The following is a 17,975-nucleotide window of genomic DNA, read 5'->3' on the forward strand; positions in this document are numbered from 1 at the left end:
AGGAACATCTGCGACTCTTATTAATACAAAAGGTGCAAATGATGACAACCTGGCTCTCTTGTAGCCTCACAGGCTGCCTCCTTTTTTTGCAACCTGCCAATCTTACACTCTCCAGTCAATACAAAATGTGCTGCTCAAATGCCGCAATAAATGTATTTTGTGCCACAAAATTCGACTTTTATGCCGCAAAATATTCACTTTCATGCCGCAATTTCCTGGAGTGTCATTAGTTAAGTGGTGAAGCCGTGATTTGGGTCCAGTCTGGATGTGAGTACTTACCTAGATATAGTCCCAGCTTTAGGTAATCTAAATATTATGAAGGTTTTGGTTTGATTTGCTTTAATAAAATGTCATTTTATAGCCTGCTTTGAAAAGTACGCACATTACATGTAAACTAACCTAACCGTATAATCGTTATAGAAATATGTCTAGCAAAAAAGTATGGTTTAAGCTTTATTTTGCTTGTTTTGAATGAAAGATTGTAGTATTATCGTGCAAAATATTGCAAGCCCAAATAAATCCTTTTGGGTTTAGAACTGCATTCATTATTTCACACACCATACAGCATTCTGCATCTCTCCCGTTTCCAACTCCACCATTCACATATGGATACATAAACCACTTCCCAGTGGCCCACTGACTGCTTTGCCTGGGCCATTAACCTCTACTCGCTCCAGGTGTAATACTCTGCTGATTTATCAAGGTGTTGACAAGCCGTTTCATAGACTGCAGGGGGCAATATCACATGAAGGTTTGCGCCCCGAACAGTGGGAGTGCTTTGATCCTGTGGGCAGACAAGCAAAGGCTGCCTGGTTGTGCCGCGTTTCGCGGCTCCCAAATTCCCTTTTGCCTACCTCGCTCTCCTGCGGCCATTACTGTATCACCTTTCATTTTATTCATGCACACACCCACTTTTTAGTTTGGGTTATTGGGGGTTGTAAGCCAAAACTATTGCATTGGAGTACAGAAGGAGGATGGACATATGAGGAGGGACACAGTCTGTAGGTGTTGTTTGGTTATGTGCCCACCCATTGCCTGTCCATGGCCATTCTAATCCCTGTGACCATTCCCACCCATTCCTGCTTCTGCGCGCACAAAACACCTTCTCATGGGAACTCTTTGAGCTGGCAAACAACTCTATACAGGCCAGCATCTCCTGCGAGCCGAGCCTTAGTGAATGTTCGACTTATGCGCACAAGATCTTTGAGCATGCCAAATGTCCCATGTCTCATTGGGGAGTGCACTACCTGATCTTCCCTTCTACACGGATACTCGTGGGGACCCCTGTAACTAGGTGGGATCTCCTGGCATTATCCGACCATTTACCCATTTGTCGACACAGCAACCTTTAAGTGTCAACCCTGATGAATGTGGCCTTTATCTAGCCTGTGCCACTGAAACCGGTAGGCTTTTTGTGGCTTCTTTACCAGGAACAAACCCAGATGAGGAGATATACATTTTTTCCTGAAACTCGTCGGGCTTCCTCATCAAATTCCCTCACTCTGCCTCAAAAAAGATGCGAATCACCATTATCCCTAAAAAGACTGGTAAAATTATGAAAAAGACCAGAGCAGAATAAATAACAAGGGAGACCTGAATTCTGAGGAAATTTTGAAAAATGAATACAAGTATCCAATAGAAATACATATATATGTATCCTCTTTTTATACCCTGTGGATAGAGAAATCTAATAAAAATTCTTTTTCATCTATGAAGCAGTTTTTAAAGCAACCTCAAGTACCTCACAAGAGGGCGATCCCCAAACTCTGAATTAGATATTTGACTACAATATCCCCATAGAACCGATCAACCTGAGTCCTCTATTGTGCGAATATATAAGGGTACACTCAGGCATGAGACCCTCTTTTTTTGGTCCTTTTGTGTCAAAAAAAAATGTAATCGAGCCTTACCATCAGGCTTTGCAAAGTTCCTGCCAGTGTTTGCTCAAAGTTGTCTTCTGAGAGTTAATTTCTTAATTGGAGTGGAAAACATGCTACTGGTGTAATAATAGAAATGTCATACCAGGCGCGCCTTCAGCCGCTCGATTTGTATGCACTCTGCGTGTGCTTCACTGAAGTCCTGTTTAAAACCAGCATTGGCAAAGACAACATTTTTGGCTTGAGCATAAGCTTCAAGATTTTGCCAGGCACTGCTATTAGATGCCCAGGTAATCTTACCATTTTGCACCTGCTACCAACAATGGCTAGTTAATTCCACTATGGCTGCACCTGTCAAGTGCCTTTCCCATGCCTTCATACAAGCAAACTGTTGGCATTAGTGATGCTTGCTTTAAAAACAGAAAACGCCTGCTTGAGATGGTGTCCATCATGTCGACTCCACTCCTGTTCCCGTACCTGATGCGGTACTGAAGCAGGAAGCAGGGAGAGTAGTTGATTGGAACTTGCATCCCTGCGTTCTGCCTCCTTCACGTCCGACAGGAATGATTGGGAGAGTTATTGAATTTAAGATCTCCCCCCTCCCCCTTACTGCTTATGGGCTGGGCCCTCCATTCAGGATACCTGGAAACCGGTATCACGATTATATAGTGGCCCCATGTCCGTGGCAAGCACTAAAGGTCAGAGCAGTTTGGAGGTTGGTCTTGGGGCTAGAGCTCGAAGATGTGTCTAGAAATGCATGATTCTGATTGATACAGCTCAATGTACTCCACTGCACATACATGACTCCTGCTAGTTGCCAGAAGCAATTGTAGTGTGTTGCCCGACTGTCTGTGGTGTGGAAATGCTCCAGCAGACTTGCTGTACATGTTCTGGAGCTGCCTGAAGGTGCAGGCTTTCTGGGGGGTATGCTGAATTACCGCTTGAAGTAGCTGGCATAGCTAGATTTGAGTGGACCCAGGCTGAATGTTTGTTGGGAATTGTCAGTAGCCCACATAAAGTAAGGCATGTGTTCTTGCAAAAAGAAGAATTGTGCTTGCTTGGAAATTGGCAAGTGGCCCGAGCCATGCACTGTGGCTGTGTTGGAGCACTGCTCAAACTGTAGTGTGGCACTGAGCCATGCGGGTGGGCTTGAGGGAACGTACCACCAATGTAGAGGCCTAGAATGTACTCCTTGTAGTTGGACCTTCTGAAGACAAGCCTCCGTTAGTGCTGTGCCCCTCCTGAGTTGCATCGTTGAGTGCTGGGGGTGGTGTGGTTGCTCCCCCTTCCTGAATGGTGTCCCTAGTGCAGATGCTCGACCTTTTGGGGCCCTGTCTCGGTCCATTGTGCACATTGAGGTGGCAGGGTGTGGGGGTGACTTCCTGGGACCTGCTGGCTTGCTCTCAAAACGCCAATGTACTATCGTATTTGTCAGTACGATGCCCTGTTTGTTTGGTTGTAGATGTTTCTTGTAATTCAATCTGTACCTTGGCACTATGATCGCCCGATATTTCTTCTGTACTGTGATGCTGCTATATGCTAATGAACAGATTTTAAGATAAAATGAGCGATGCCCTCTGCTGCCCTCTGCTGCTGTCTGCAGTGACCCAGGCCTTGCAGGCCTCCACTTGGGGCTTGGAAAAGTATGCCAAATTAGGATTATCACTGCCCCTGTACCCGCAGCCCATCACGCTGCTCTCTGCATGACTGAATAAGTGACAGCTGGTGCAGCCTGGCTCCTCTGGCAATTTTAAGTGTCCATATTTTAAGACCGCAAGACTGCATGGTCATCAAAGCGTCAAATTGTCAGTCTTCCAGAACGTTCTATGACTTTTAAGTAGAAAGGTTTTTGGTTCTGATGTGTCGGCAAAACGGTGTACCACACACGTTTCAAGGAGATACATTTTTGCCTGATAAACTCCCTTTTTAGCAAAGTGTGTGGTTTGTAGAGTTTTATCCATAATTGTTTAACTCTACACTCTAATGGTTTACAGGTGGGATCCTTCTCAAACTACCCTTTGGTAATTAATGGCTGGCATCTGAGGGTATTTTTCTATAGGAAGGGATTCCTGTTTTGCTCTGTTTAGGTTAATTCCTCCTTGCCAACTGGAAATAGTTTTGACAGAGCTTATTTGCCCACTTTTTGAGCCACACATCAAAATAGATCTAAATCCTCTTTCTTGAAAAGCCGCTTTTTTAGTTGCCATTGCTCAAACCAGGCGAGTCAGTTGCAATTACAGACCTTATGTTCCGACGAGCCTTGCCTGGTATTTCACAGGCACATGGGACAAGGTGGGATCCCGTATGACTCCTCCTTTGCTCCTAAGGTGGGCTATCCTTTACATGCACATTGGATCACCATTGCCTTCCTTTCCTAATCCTGCTTCCCCTGGAGAACAGACATTGCTTACTTTGGACGCGCCAATGTTCCCAGAAGGAAGGAAGCCCTCATCTGGCCAGATCTAGAGCACATTCCCCCAATTGGGAAAGTGGACCCTATGGAGCAGCTGATTGGACATCTGTTATTATCTTTACACCCGACTAGATTTTGAGGTTGGTCAGGGTTCCCACTCTGATTTATTAGGATAATTATCAGAACCCAATGGAGTACTCTTCAGACTTTTGGCTCTAGTTTGATTTTTGTCTGCCATGTCTGAGTTTGGAATGGTGTTAAAGATGGTTTTATCCCATATATGCTACTCCCTCTTCTGACCCTACAGGATACTGCATCTCCAGGATACTGTAAATGCACGTTTTACCATGCACACTGACTCTTTCCTGCAGTGTTCCAATTTTGCACTCTCTAGTCAAACATTTATGCAGCTTGCACAATCTTATTGAGTATTTGTCTGTAAGGCATAAAATAAGCGGTGTCGCACAGCAATTTGCTATGCAGTTCTGGAGGTTTGCTAATCAAATTGACACTTGTGTAGCAAAGTTAGCTATTTAAGTTGTCCTCTTCAATGAAAGCACAGCTTGCCCTGCATTCCTCTTACCCTCGGTGCTCTCTTCACCCTCCTTTTCTATGTTCACTTCAAGTGCTAATGTCTGGATGTGTCAACTTTATATTTGTTTTAAAGATAGTCATGCAATTCATTCCATTCCTAAAATGTAAGTGGTTACATAATGACAGTATTGATACTGTAAAACACTGCATCATCTCCATGCTTTACAAGTCTGTTTTGGTTGGTGTATCTAAATGTCATAGTGTCAACTATATTTCATTTTGTTGGGAAAGATGCATCATATTGATGAGTGAATACTTTTGAAAATGATCAAATGCTTTTGATGACAAACCTGGTTCTGTAACCTGCAGGTTGCATACATCTTGCAACTGGTGCTCAACCCATGAGTGAACCATACTCCTTGACATTCTATAAATATTACCTTGTTACTTTATAACAGGTACCCTGAAAGTGAGATGACCACAATCTACAATACTCCACCTAGTTTGCCCATTTCCTGCCTACTACGTAATCCACTCTGCTTAGTCTCGATCTTGCCTCTTACATAATGGTACACAATGCGAACTAGGTGCTTATGCAAAGCAGTGACAAGTAGTTCCATTGCGTCTGTACATCTACTGATATTTTGTAATACCAAACACTGTAGTTGGCCTCCAGCGCTTGCTATTTTATGCTTATGATTGTATTCTAGATTACTACCTGTGGGAGACAACTGGCCAAACAGTTTTTTTAATTATCATATCCATTTATTTGTGTCCATTCATAAGGCTAACCTTTTACATTTTACAGACTTGTGTATGGCTCGCAAAGTCTTTCGGCCCACTCGCATAGTCGAGTAGATTTTATGAAGGGCGAGTAGCATTTACAAAAGAAGTTTGAAACTTTTATTTAACATTTTCTTTGTTTGCAGCAAATACCAAATACAAGTTGCACTGTGCATGGTTGGCCTCTATGGGGAAGCAGTGTGCCAAATTTAAAGTGGGTTTGTAGTAAGATGCACCATTTGACAGAAATTGCATTTTAAATTAGTTGTCCTCTGTTCCTATGGGTCGAGCATTTCTCTTAGGTGGAATAGGTAAACTAAGTTACCCGACCTGCAGGTCTAGCTGAAATTTAAAGAATTGGCAAGGCTCGACTCCTCTCACTAACGTATTATTTCAGCGGTAAGCAGAACTGCTGCATTGTTGCTCATTTCATGTCTTGAGTACAAATAACGTCTTGTGACACTAACAATATTGGTACAAAATCGCTAATCAAAAGGGCCTGTTTGCTAATCAAAAACCATTTAATTAGCAAACTCTGCTAATCAATGCTTGAAAACTAATTTATGCCTTGTGTCTGGGTCAAGAACATTATGTTTCAGCACAATGAATTTAATAACATCCCAGGAAACTATATTAGATAAGGAAGCACTGGCACATGGCTTTGATGCCAATGACCTCCGGGGAAGCAACAATAAAATGGATTGCAATTTGAGTTAAAATCCCCCAAAAACCCAATGTAAAAGCAACGATACAATTGTAAGGCCTTGCATGTGGTAAGGCCCCCTCTGGGTTGAAATGCCTCATTAAGGCCGTTTAATGTGAGAGAATACCTCATATGCCTAGACGGGTGGAGTTTCTGCCATGAAATTCAAAGTGTGGCTTTGAAGGCCTCAGTAATGGCATGTAATACTGGCAAATGCCTCGTAGGCCTGGTAGAGCCACCATATGTAAGGCACAAACTAACACTTGTGTCATCATACAACATAGCAAGTGCAGGTTCTGCATAACCCTGGTAGTTTAACCCTATGAAAGGGTCATCTCCACACATGCAGCTGCCGCCATTGTATGCCAAGTGCAACCTCAAATGCCTCGGTGGATGCCATCTAATGCCTGTTATTGTCTCATACGTCTGTTAGAGCCATTGTATGCAAAGTACATTGCCACATGTGCATCTGCTGTGCCAGGTGTGGCAAATGGGCCAGAAAACGGCCAGAGACAGGGTGTCTCCCAATCTTTGTCTAATACCCGTAGGAAAGGTGTATACTGACATCCTCACGTGTGCAGCTGCCACCATCATATGCCGAATGCAATTTCATGCCAGTTATTGCCCCACATGCCTGCTAGGTGAATCCCCACATGTACAGTGCGGCCTCAGAAAATGCCCCGTGACAGGGTGTCTTCTGATCATTGTACAGTCCCCATAGGTACAGTACTCCCTGACATCAGCTGGTTTCATAGCTAAGCCGTAGTACCTTCCACCCCAACTACAATACATTACACGACTTGCCACGTGTAGTTGTGCCCCTGCCAACTACACTTAACTGATTGCATGCACTGGTTCACAAGTAAGGGTACTCGAAGTTCAAGATATGACCCGCGCTTTTCAAAGTCTGCTCTCCCTGCTGATCCAACTAACGCCATGTTGCCAGCACCCTAACACGGCGTGGAACGGGAGAAGCTTTTCCGCGCCTTGCCTCTTTGCCAGCCCCTCGGCATCTTCTGAGGGCGCAGAGCAGCGATGGGAGTGGGATTAGGCCCTCTGACCCATGTTTACTGTCTGCTTTCCAGTGCTTGCGGGCCACATGTCGGGCACGCCTGATGCCAGCTATTCTGATTTTTGTAAGTGATGATGAAGATCCATGATGGAGCCGAAAGTGATTTAAATACTACAATAGATCTCCATCGTGGTACCTTTTTCTTATAATCCTAAAGATCTCACTCGTCACGTAATGACGGATTAAGAGTTGTAAATTGTGTTATTGGTCTCCACAGGAAAAATGAACGGCGGGTTGACACTGCAGTGCAGTCTGGGCCGCTCTTAGCAACGGCGCAATTTGAGCCAAAATCGGCCCCCTAGGGTTTCATTGCAGCTTATGCCATGGGAGTCGGGGGCAGATGAATTCTCCTGAAAACCCCTTCTCCGTTCATTTTAAATGGGCCCCGTGATCCCATGCATGTGCGGACACGTTCTAATGTTTGATTATGAAGCTGTATATGAATGAAAACTGCAAATGCAGTCACTCAGTTTACAAAGTAAGCAAACGTGTGTTTTCCAGTTGCAACAGCACATCATGAATTTGGTGTGTATATTTCAGAATTCTTACACAATTTCTCTTCTTCACAGTTCACGGAAGATTGCAGGACTGGCACGTACCCACCTAATGGACCAACGTAAGTCATGCAGTGCTGAAACCTCGCCCTCCCCTCCAACCACACCCCTGCCCCGAAAATCCGATTGGGTTTTATTTTGTTAGTACAAATAAGTTTTTTTAAACGGTACCATCTTTTGTATTAAGTATCCTTTAAATGTTAGAATTGTATTTCTCTTCTTTGTAATTATAAGATGGTGACTAATTTGAATGAATTTTTACTGGTTTTATCGATTTACTTATTTCTGACTTTTGTATTGATAAAGGTTTAATTAATCCGAATACAATAAAAAAAATAAAAAACAAAAATACGTGTCTTTTTAATTGCTGTTTATGATTGTTTTTGTTTAAGGTTCTTGGGGAAGGTGCCCTGGTTCACCATAAATCTCGACCTACCTCCACAGGAAAGATGGAGCCAGGTCATTGGCAGCAAAAAACAAGAGGTGAGGTGATGGTAAAACATCTAAATGAGGCAAGTGGCCCCTAGCAGACACAGTTTAAATAATACACCGAGGGCTTGCCCCGCCCTCTTCACAGAAGTACTGGACTCAAGGGTGTACGGGCTGCCTGGTTCCTCAATTCTGCCGATTGTGCATTGTACACATCCCTGTTGGGCTTCTCTACCCTACCACCCCCACCAGCACGCATGTCCTGTGTTTCGCCCCGCCTCCTTTCCTGGCAGGCTACCTCCAGTGATTTATTTTTTCCTTTTAACATTCCTTACAAGCATGCTCCTAGCACTCACTGAGTTCCTTGACATCCATCAGCAAGACCAAAGTTTTTTTTGGGGCGGGGTGTGGGTGGGTGGGGGGCGACAAAAGTTAATTAATTCCCATTCGACACTGGGCTTAGTAAGTAGCCGGGATGGCTAAGCGCCAGACACTAACTCGTCAGATGAAGACACCTGCAATGTTAGAACTCAAACTATCTATTTGAGCTCTGCCAAGTAGTGCTCCGTGTATTTAAGGTAATAAGTTAAACCCTGACACCAGCCCCTGCACATGGGTTTTCTCAGTCGTTTCTCAACTTTCCAATTGCGTATTCAGATGACATTTTGTATCATTGTTTCTTAAGTCTGTTGAATGAACGCGGAAGTTCAGCATTGCTCCTTGCTGATGGAGATGTATTTCTTGTTTTTTGTCCGAACACTGTATTAAAACATGTTGCACCTAACACAATGTAACAGATCAAGAATAGGAGAGATCTGCAGCACCCACCGGGGACGGTATGGGAAGAACAGTCGGGGCATGTTGGTCTGGATGATTTTAGTTTTCTTTCTTTGTGTCTTTTTCACGATTGGAGATGGGTCAGGGTCTCCACCTTCCCACAACCTCAATGCCATTGTTTAGGCAGGCTAGGCAAATCCAGCTTTTATGAATGATTAGTTCTTGTTTGAGGTGCGGCCCTGTTGTTCATCGAACCCGACCACTTTTTGTTTTAGTTTGTGTCGCGATACTGCTCCGCACGGATGCTTGCCTGCTGAGTACTTCCCTTTGCATGGCTAATGGTTGGCCTTCCTGGCTAACATGGCTGCATTCCTCTGCCATGTGGAGGGTTATGAGCAATGGGCATCTAACCCCAGACATTCAGCACTCAGCAGAGCTCTGACCGGGCCCTCTAGTTTAAAAACCAAAATGAGCTTGGCGTTTTCCAACTAATCTGGCATCTCCCCACCACGTTGACCAGTATCTGTTTTCTTGGCGTGTCCTAAATACTTTCCCAGCAGCTTGGAGGCAATTGTATTTATTTGTTGTAACGTCCCAAATCTTTCACGGAAGATAGCCGAGGAAGAGATTCCACTTGTGTTATTTTATTTTTTATTTTACTCACCTTTATTTAGCATTTTTAATATTAACAAAATCAAAGCTGGGTGTAGTCTAGACAAGCAGAGAAATATGTGATTCCACTTATATAGTCTTTCTGGTAGACATGAAGGGTCATCTAACCTTTTTGTTTACCCTTGTAGGTAGTGCATTTGCCACCAACACCTCAAATGCACCTCGCACTGGGCATATGTGAAATATTTTGGTCATACTATGCAGGCTTAAACTTTATTTCATCTCCCCCTCCCAGCAGCAGAGATATAGATAGATAGATATATATTTGATCACAACATGCACGTCTTATACATTATGCCAACTCCAGTGTGCACTTCTATTGGAAGGGGAGGGTCTATTAGGTGAAGTGAGGGGGGAACCAGATCCAGGGCCACTTGCAACAGTATGCACGCCTCCACCATAGTCCCTCATCGTCCCAAACTCCTGCCCCGCCACAACTAAAGCCTCGAAGTCGGACCCTGCGTTGGCTTTATTGCTGCTAATCGGCCTAGCTCATATTACATTTGAGTGGGTCGTGCTGCAAAAGCAGTCCTGTTAGGGCATCCCGCCTGTAGGAATGGTGGTACCCACATTGCAGGTATAAGCGTTTTCAAAGGGGGATTTAAAACCTTATTGCAACCATACGAGTCTGAAGTAGGTTTCACTAGTATGAACTGCATACATGTGAAAAATAGTTTGGGTCACCATACTGACTTTGATAGCGTGCAATCACTCCTCTTTAACACAACACCACACCCTCACTTTAATGCCCCCCTGTTAGACTTAGATTGGAAGTTGCTCCAAAGCAAGGAACATTGGAGTGCCCAGAGCTTTTCAAGTCTTTCAGAGGGACCTCTGCTCATGCTTCACCTGAGGGGGAGACAGATCGATGTAGGCGTTTCATAATAAACTTTCCTGAGTTGTATTGTAGTCCTTGTTATATAGCCCCATTTTCCCATTTGTACGGCCTCCATGAGCTTTGTGGTTGGAACGGCCTTCAGGGACCGAAGTCCAGGTATGGGAAAAAAACCTTCCAAGAGTAGACTTTAAGATGTGTGCGCATTCTGCCGAGATTAGGATTTAGGAGGGCTGGCTAGGTTCTAGTAAGCAACCCAAGAGGTCGGGCTCGTGGGTGAGTGCTGATGGTGGTCAAGACAGAGCGCTAGGGCAGGTTCCTTTCCGTGTATCATAGACTTCGACACCATTGGCGTGAGTGACTGGGAACCTTCTCATCGGGCTCAAGATGAGCAATCCGAGGACTGGATTATAAACCGCACGCAGTGTTGCCTTGAGGCAAAGGTGTCAGTGTATTGGTTCATTTCTTGTGGAGACCACCATGGCTGAAGGGACATTCAGGGAGGACTCGTAACAGTGTGATCAGAACCCTTGAAAGTAGCCTTATGCTATGCAACAATACAGATTGCAACCTTCGGCATACAGCTGCACAGACTTGGCACCTCCTTATTTTAGTTTTCTTTTTTATTGTATTGATTATTGTGCATACCTAGCTCGAGAGCACCAGAGCACTTTATGATGGGAGGGTGCCAGCAGTGGGTGTGGCATTTATACAGTAGAGCAGTATGGTTGGTGGAGGGGAGGGCTGTATTTCTATTCGTCCAGCAGGTATTGTTGAAAGAGCCACGTTCTTAGTGTTTTGCAGAGTTGGAGGATGTGGGGTGGGGGTAAAAATGTCGTGCCTTTGCTGGGACTGAGTTCCAGATGCTGAAGGAGTGGCAGGAGAAGGACTGCTTGCAAGTCTTCTCTTTATGGGCTAGCAGATGCCACCAGTGCAGTAAACGCAATCCCAACCTTTAGTTTCAGATTTCCCCAAAGAGGATTTCCTGCTGAGATCTGGGGTGGGTGACTCGTTACTGAACAAAGGTTAAGGGTGAGAAACGGACTAAGTTAAAGAAACATCTTTGCAAGCTAGAGTGGAAACCCGGGCACTGGCTAACTTCGATTTCTGTGGTCCGAGCTTTTAGGACGCATAAGATTAAATGATCCTAGTAATTGGAGTGTGGTCTTGTGGTGAAGCAAGGTGAGTGCTGATCCTGGTTGCTCCTCAGCAGGATCACTTTCTAAATCCAACTTTAATATCGCGCTTTGGGCAACTGGGCTAAACAACAAACATCGGAAAACCGGTGGCGCAGTGGACTGCGGGCACTTCAGACTCTGATCCACCAGTCCAGCCGAAGGGCACTCGCTTGCAGATGTTTTACATCGGTGGCTACATGGCTTGCTGATATCCTGCCGGACTAGCATCGCTCAGGCATGTCTGTGGCAGAAGTGCAAGGGCAAAGAGTGCTATGGTTCTGAAGTTGCCAGCTGTAAAGCCAAGGGACCGAGAATTAATTCCTGATTCTGTGGCTATGAATTCTGATCATTCAAAGACCATAATTTAAAAACAATGGTACTGGGCTCCAAAGAGGAATCTGCGATTGGTTTCTTCCAGACTGGGGCACAGTTTGAGTCCATTAACAGTTCTGGCATTGTGTTAGTTGCTTTGCTCATGCGTCCAAAATGGCAATCGTGTAAATATTTAAGAAAAAAATAAAATCCAAAATGTGTAAGATCAATTGCTATTGCCGTCACCAAATTTGCCGAACGTAAAGAGTCCAGAATGTGAAATGCAGAGAGCGGGTTCAATATGATTCAGGTAGACCCCAGTGAAAGCAGGCAAAGCAACACAAAATGAGGTGTGCAACACCTTAATGAAACCTAAATTGATGTTTGGAGATAAACCGGGTAGGCATGTAATGGCAGCTGGCAAATTAGCAGGTAGGTTCTTACCTGGATTCCCAAAGGGAGGACTTATAGTCTTTATTATAAAGTGACTCAATCAAAAGTCAAACCAGGGGAGGGATGATCCCTGACCGCCTCTGCCCTTTCAGCTCCCTGCAGTGCAATGCTGCATAGGAAACTTGAGGCATCAACCTAATTCTAAAGAGGTAACCTAATAATGACCGGGAATAGAGGTCAAGAAAAGATCTGAGCAAGGATAAAGGTTATTCTAAGATCTGAGCAAGGATAAAGGTTATTCTAAGATCTGAGCAAGGATAAAGGTTATTCTAAGATCTGAGCAAGGATAAAGGTTATTCTAAGATCTGAGCAAGGATAAAGGTTATTCTAAGATGTGAGCAAGGATAAAGGTTATTCTACACGGTTTCCCTATTCCACAACAGAGTCCGTGGAGGAAAACCAGTCGAGGCACTGATGGAAAGTGTTAGGTTTTGATTTATCACAGAGACATGAAAACTGTTGGAAGAGGTGAACTTGGAAGGAACCCTTGGCAGCGAGTCTTCAGTGTGGGACTAAAGCTGACCTTATTACATTTGTTGTAGAATTGTTTGTACCATATGCAAATATAGAACTTAGAGGCAGGTGTTTGATTAGGTGCTGGCTAAATAAACATTTTTAAGACTTCCCAGCCACGCTATGAGGCAGGGAAATTGCAAAGAAAAGGATGGGAGACCATGGGTGCAGTGTATCAGGCACACATTAATAATATTTGACCAACAAAGTTGAAAGCCTAAATCAAATCTTGTGATGCCACCACCCCAAAAGTAGAAGTCGTGTAACGGGTTGCTGTGTGTTTTTCAGGTTTTTCTACAATAGCTGACCCTGTATAATACTATGCGACTAATGGATGTTTTCCTTTTTAAAGAAATAGTAACCATTCTAGTAAGTGCATAGTAATGTACTTGCCCTGAACCGCATGAGATTATCCGTGCCAACGTCGGAAAAATGTAGTGTACTGTAAATGTCGAGGCCCTTTGCCTTCCCTCCACTTCTGCAACTACAGTAACCAGCAAGGCAGAAAACTGTTGGTGTGGGCAGGGGGCGCCGAAAGAACCCAATGTCTTGTGACAAAGTCCATGTCCTGACGGTACGGCGTTCTTTCATCGTCAGGCATTTCAAAGCCTGCAGTTTAAACGTGTTTGCCAGTTAATCGAATTTTTTTCAGGGTTGGGGGTGCGGTGGGAAAGGGCAGATAAGTGGTTGGGGAGTTGGGTATAGATAAAAATAGGTGCATGAGGGGGATTGGGGCGGGGAACCCCGTAAACAAAATGGATGAACTGTCAAACACGTTTAAATTGCAGGCTTTGAAATGCCTGATGATGAAATGACATAGAACCCGGAAAAGGCTTTAAGCGGACTGTGGCCCAGGAAAGCTAGCTTACCAGGGCCTTCGGGGCAGAGCCATGACTTACCAGAAGCTTCGGGTTGATACTAGTTCCCATCCGAGAAACGGACCATCGGTTGTTAGGGCCATTTCTCAGATGGGAAATAGCTGCTTCAGTGTGAGTGAGCTAGTTCCCATTAGAGAAATGGCCCTTTTTTGCCCCCTAGTGGCTAAGTCCTGCATAATAATGGGAACTAGCCCACTCACACAGAGAAGGCTAGTTCCCATTAGAGAAATGGCCCTTTTGCCCCCCTAGTGGCCAAGTCCTGCATAATAATGGGAACTAGCCTACTCACACTGAGAAGGCTAGTTCCCATTAGAGAAATGGCCCCTTTTGCCCCTAGTGGCCAAGTCCTGCATAATAATGGGAACTAGCCTACTCACACTGAGAAGGCTAGTTTCCATTAGAGAAATGGCCCTTTTTTCCCCCTAGTGGCCAAGTCCTGCATAATAATGGGAACTAGCCTACTCACACAGAGAAAGCTAGTTCCCATTAGACAAATGACCCTTTTTGCTCCCCTAGTGGTCAAGTCCTGCATAATAATGGGAACTAGCCTACTCACACTAAGGCTAGTTACCATTAGAAAAATGGCCCTTTTTGCCCCTAGTGGCCAAGTCCTGCATAATAGTGGGAACTAGCCCACTCACACTGAAGCAGCTATTTCCCATTAGAGAAAGTGCCCTCCGACCTGGGAAGGCAGAAAGGTCCTCTCGTCTAATGGGAACTAGCCCACTCACACTGAAGCAGCTATTTCCCATTAGAGAAACGGCCCTCCGACCTGGAAAGGCAGAAAGGTCCTCTCGGCTAATGGGAACTAGCCCACTCACACTGAAGCAGCTATTTCCCATTAGAGAAACGGCCCTCCGACCTGTAAAGGCAGAAAGGTCCTCTCGTCTAATGGGAACTAGCCCACTCACACTGAAGCAGCTATTTCCCATTAGGGAAGCGGCCCTCCAACCTGCAGAGGCAGAAAGGTCTTCTCTTCTAATGGGAACTAGCCCACTCACACTGAAGCAGCTATTTCCCATTAGAGAAACGGCCCTCCGACCTGGAAAGGCAGAAAGGTCCTCTCGTCTAATGGGAACTAGCCCACTCAGACTGAAGCAGCTATTTTCCATTAGAGAAGCGGCCCTCCGACCTGGAAAGGCAAAAAGGTCCTCTCGTCTAATGGGAACTAGCCCATTCACACTGAAGCAGCTATTTCCCATTAGAGAAGCGGCCCCCGACCTGCAGAGGCAGAAAGGTCCTCTCGTCTAATGGGAACTAGCCCACTCAGACTGAAGCAGCTATTTCCCATTAGAGTAACGGCCCTCCGACCTGAAAAGGCAAAAAGGTACTCTCGTCTAATGGGAACTAGCCCACTCACACTGAAGCAGCTATTTCCCATTAGAGAAGCGGCCCTCCGACCTGCAGAGACAGAAAGGTCCTCTCGTCTTAAGGGAACTAGCCCACTCACACTGAAGCAGCTATTTCCCATTAGAGAAACGGCCCTCCGACCTGGAAAGGCAGAAAGGTCCTCTCGGCTAATGGGAACTAGCCCACTCACACTGAAGCAGCTATTTCCCATTAGAGAAACTGCCCTCCGACCTGGAAAGGCAAAAAGGTCCTCTCGTCTAATGGGAACTTGCCCATTCACACTGAAGCAGCTATTTCCCATTAGAGAAACGGCCCTCCGACCTGGAAAGGCAGAAAGGTCCTCTCGTCTAATGGGAACTAGCCCATTCACACTGAAGCAGCTATTTCCCATTAGAGAAGCGGCCCTCCGACCTGCAGAGGCAGAAAGGTCTTCTCTTCTAATGGGAACTAGCCCACTCACACTGAAGCAGCTATTTCCCATTAGAGAAACGGCCCTCCGACTTTTCTGCCTCTCCAGGTCAGAGGGCCGTTTCTCTAATGGGAAATAGCTACTTCAGTGTGAGTGGGCTAGTTCCCATTAGACGAGGGGACCAATTGATCTCCTGTTGATCATCAACTTGTCCCGAATGTCCTCTTTCTGATAATGTTCAAAACAACACTTTATAGCCAACCCTCACAGTGCTGTAACAAACTCCTCAATGGTCTCACAACATTTCTGTTGTCTGATGGAAAATTGATAACAAGCCAAAATGTTTTTCCCCTTCACTCCGTAATGCTTGTCCATCATGGCTATGCATACATCAAGCTGGTTGCCCATCTTGATGCAGTCAGCTAGTTTTAAGAAATTGTTGTCCAGCCCGACCTCGACAAAGAAACAGTGCCTCTTTCTTTTTACTCAAATAATTAGGACCATATACTGCTAACATATGCTTCTGGAATCTTTCTTTCGATTTAATAACCTAGGAATAACCCAGTGCCTGGTATATTTCCCATAATCTTTGAATTCATTTCTGTTGCTTCCCTATTTTTGTGCTCTTGGTATTTGTCACCTTGTTCACAGGGACAAATGTCTGTAATCTCCCTTTTAAAGTGCAATGAAAAAACACCTCTCAGAGTAACAGCCAATTGTGCTACGGCATGCTCCCTTCTTTATGTGTGCAAGTGTTTCTTTCGGTCTCTACAGTGCACGTGGGACAGGCACAGCACAGAGCGCAGTGTCCACAGTGAAGGCCTTCAGCTTGTTACATAGCTAAGCAACAGACATGTCAACTCCTTATCATGTATAAAATTGCCAGGTAACAACTTGCAACACTGGACAATGCGTCCTTGGATCACGTGTTCTGTCGTCTGCATGCATGGCTATGCTGCTAGGGTGCTTCCTGTGTCCTCATAGGCTCACGCACAGCTCAGATAATCCCCAATACATGCCTGGAGAGTCCCACTGAGCTACCATTTTGACTGTGCAACTAACCCTGTACCTGTTCAGCCAGGGCAACCACACTCAATGGCAAGTGCAGGCTCTTTGTCACTGCCGCAACTCATCACCAGTTAAGGAAGTGAACCAGAACACAGCCAGGATGTGTGACTTAATTTCTTTTAAGTTCATTTTTATGCTGTAACAACTCTCTGTCCTCCCCCTTACACCAACCACCATACAACTTGCCTTGCATTCTCTCTGTTCACATTCCATACCCATAAGATTCCGTCTGCTGACATTCCTAACACTGTAAGGAGTCCCCCTTTCTTCTAGAGGACTTTAATCCCATGGCCACTTTCCGTATTCTAATATTACTCAACTAGAGTTGTATTGCCAAGTGGGAATGCTTCAGTTAGTCCCCCTCTAGTGCTCTATATGAGCATGGGTTGATCCTCCTCGGATTGACGACGCATTGGCCCCATTGGGCATGAAGATTTGTTTGCTCTCCTGGCCAGAAAGACCATTTGTTTGTCCCGGGCTTGAAGATGCGCTGGCACTCCTGGGCTTGAAGACAAAGATAGGCCCTTCCAGGGGCCAGAAACTGATGATGTGATGCATCGGCAGGGCCAGAAACCGAAGACAGGCCCACTCAGCTTGGTGTTGAGAGTTAAACCACGGCCAAGTTGGTTTACCCAGGGTACTGCACTTCTCCTCATCTTTCCAATACCCCTCTCTACTTTTGATGGGCTAGGTATTAGGTTAAGATGTACAACCAGGCACCAGCTAGCATAATACTTAATGGACACAGGCTTTTGTCCACAGCATTTACCTTATTTTCAGGGTCCACCTTCTGCACTTCTTCCTTCCTCCACCTTCCTTTTCTTCCTCAGTACCTTTCCAAAAATGTTCCTCCATCGGTGGCCCTCTTCCTACACCGATTTTGTCTGTACCCTTTAAACTGTTCTCCAAGTAATTTCTTCCTTTCTCTTGTGTCTCACCTTCCATCTCTGCTTTTCCCCCATTGCTAGTTTTCCCCTTTTTACGCTGCTCTCCACTTTCCCTTCTTTTGTCGCATCTTCACCTTCCTCTCCCATCCACCTCAAGTCTTACTCTCCTTCAACTCCCTTCGCCTTCCTTCTTCCTCTTTTACTCCGCTCTTTACTGCAACGCTTGTTTCTAAACTCCCATACTAGGCCTTCTACCAAAGCCTCCCTGTATAGTCCTG

At 45.2% G+C, this 17,975-nt stretch overlaps 1 protein-coding gene across 1 annotated transcript in view; it reads left to right on the forward strand.

Annotated features, from left to right (window-relative positions):
* Positions 1–17,975, forward strand: part of ASAH1 (N-acylsphingosine amidohydrolase 1) — a 521,915-nt gene that overhangs the window by 80,769 nt on the left and 423,171 nt on the right. Inside the window, exons 2-3 of the mRNA XM_069631558.1 lie at positions 7,952–7,998; positions 8,329–8,419. Of these exons, the coding sequence (XP_069487659.1) occupies positions 7,952–7,998; positions 8,329–8,419 (138 nt within the window). The remainder of the gene's footprint in view (positions 1–7,951; positions 7,999–8,328; positions 8,420–17,975) is intronic.

The sequence above is a fragment of the Ambystoma mexicanum genome, chromosome 6q, assembly GCF_040938575.1.
Source record: "Ambystoma mexicanum isolate Mex_15411 chromosome 6q, UKY_AmexF1_1, whole genome shotgun sequence".
NCBI lineage: Eukaryota > Metazoa > Chordata > Amphibia > Caudata > Ambystomatidae > Ambystoma > Ambystoma mexicanum.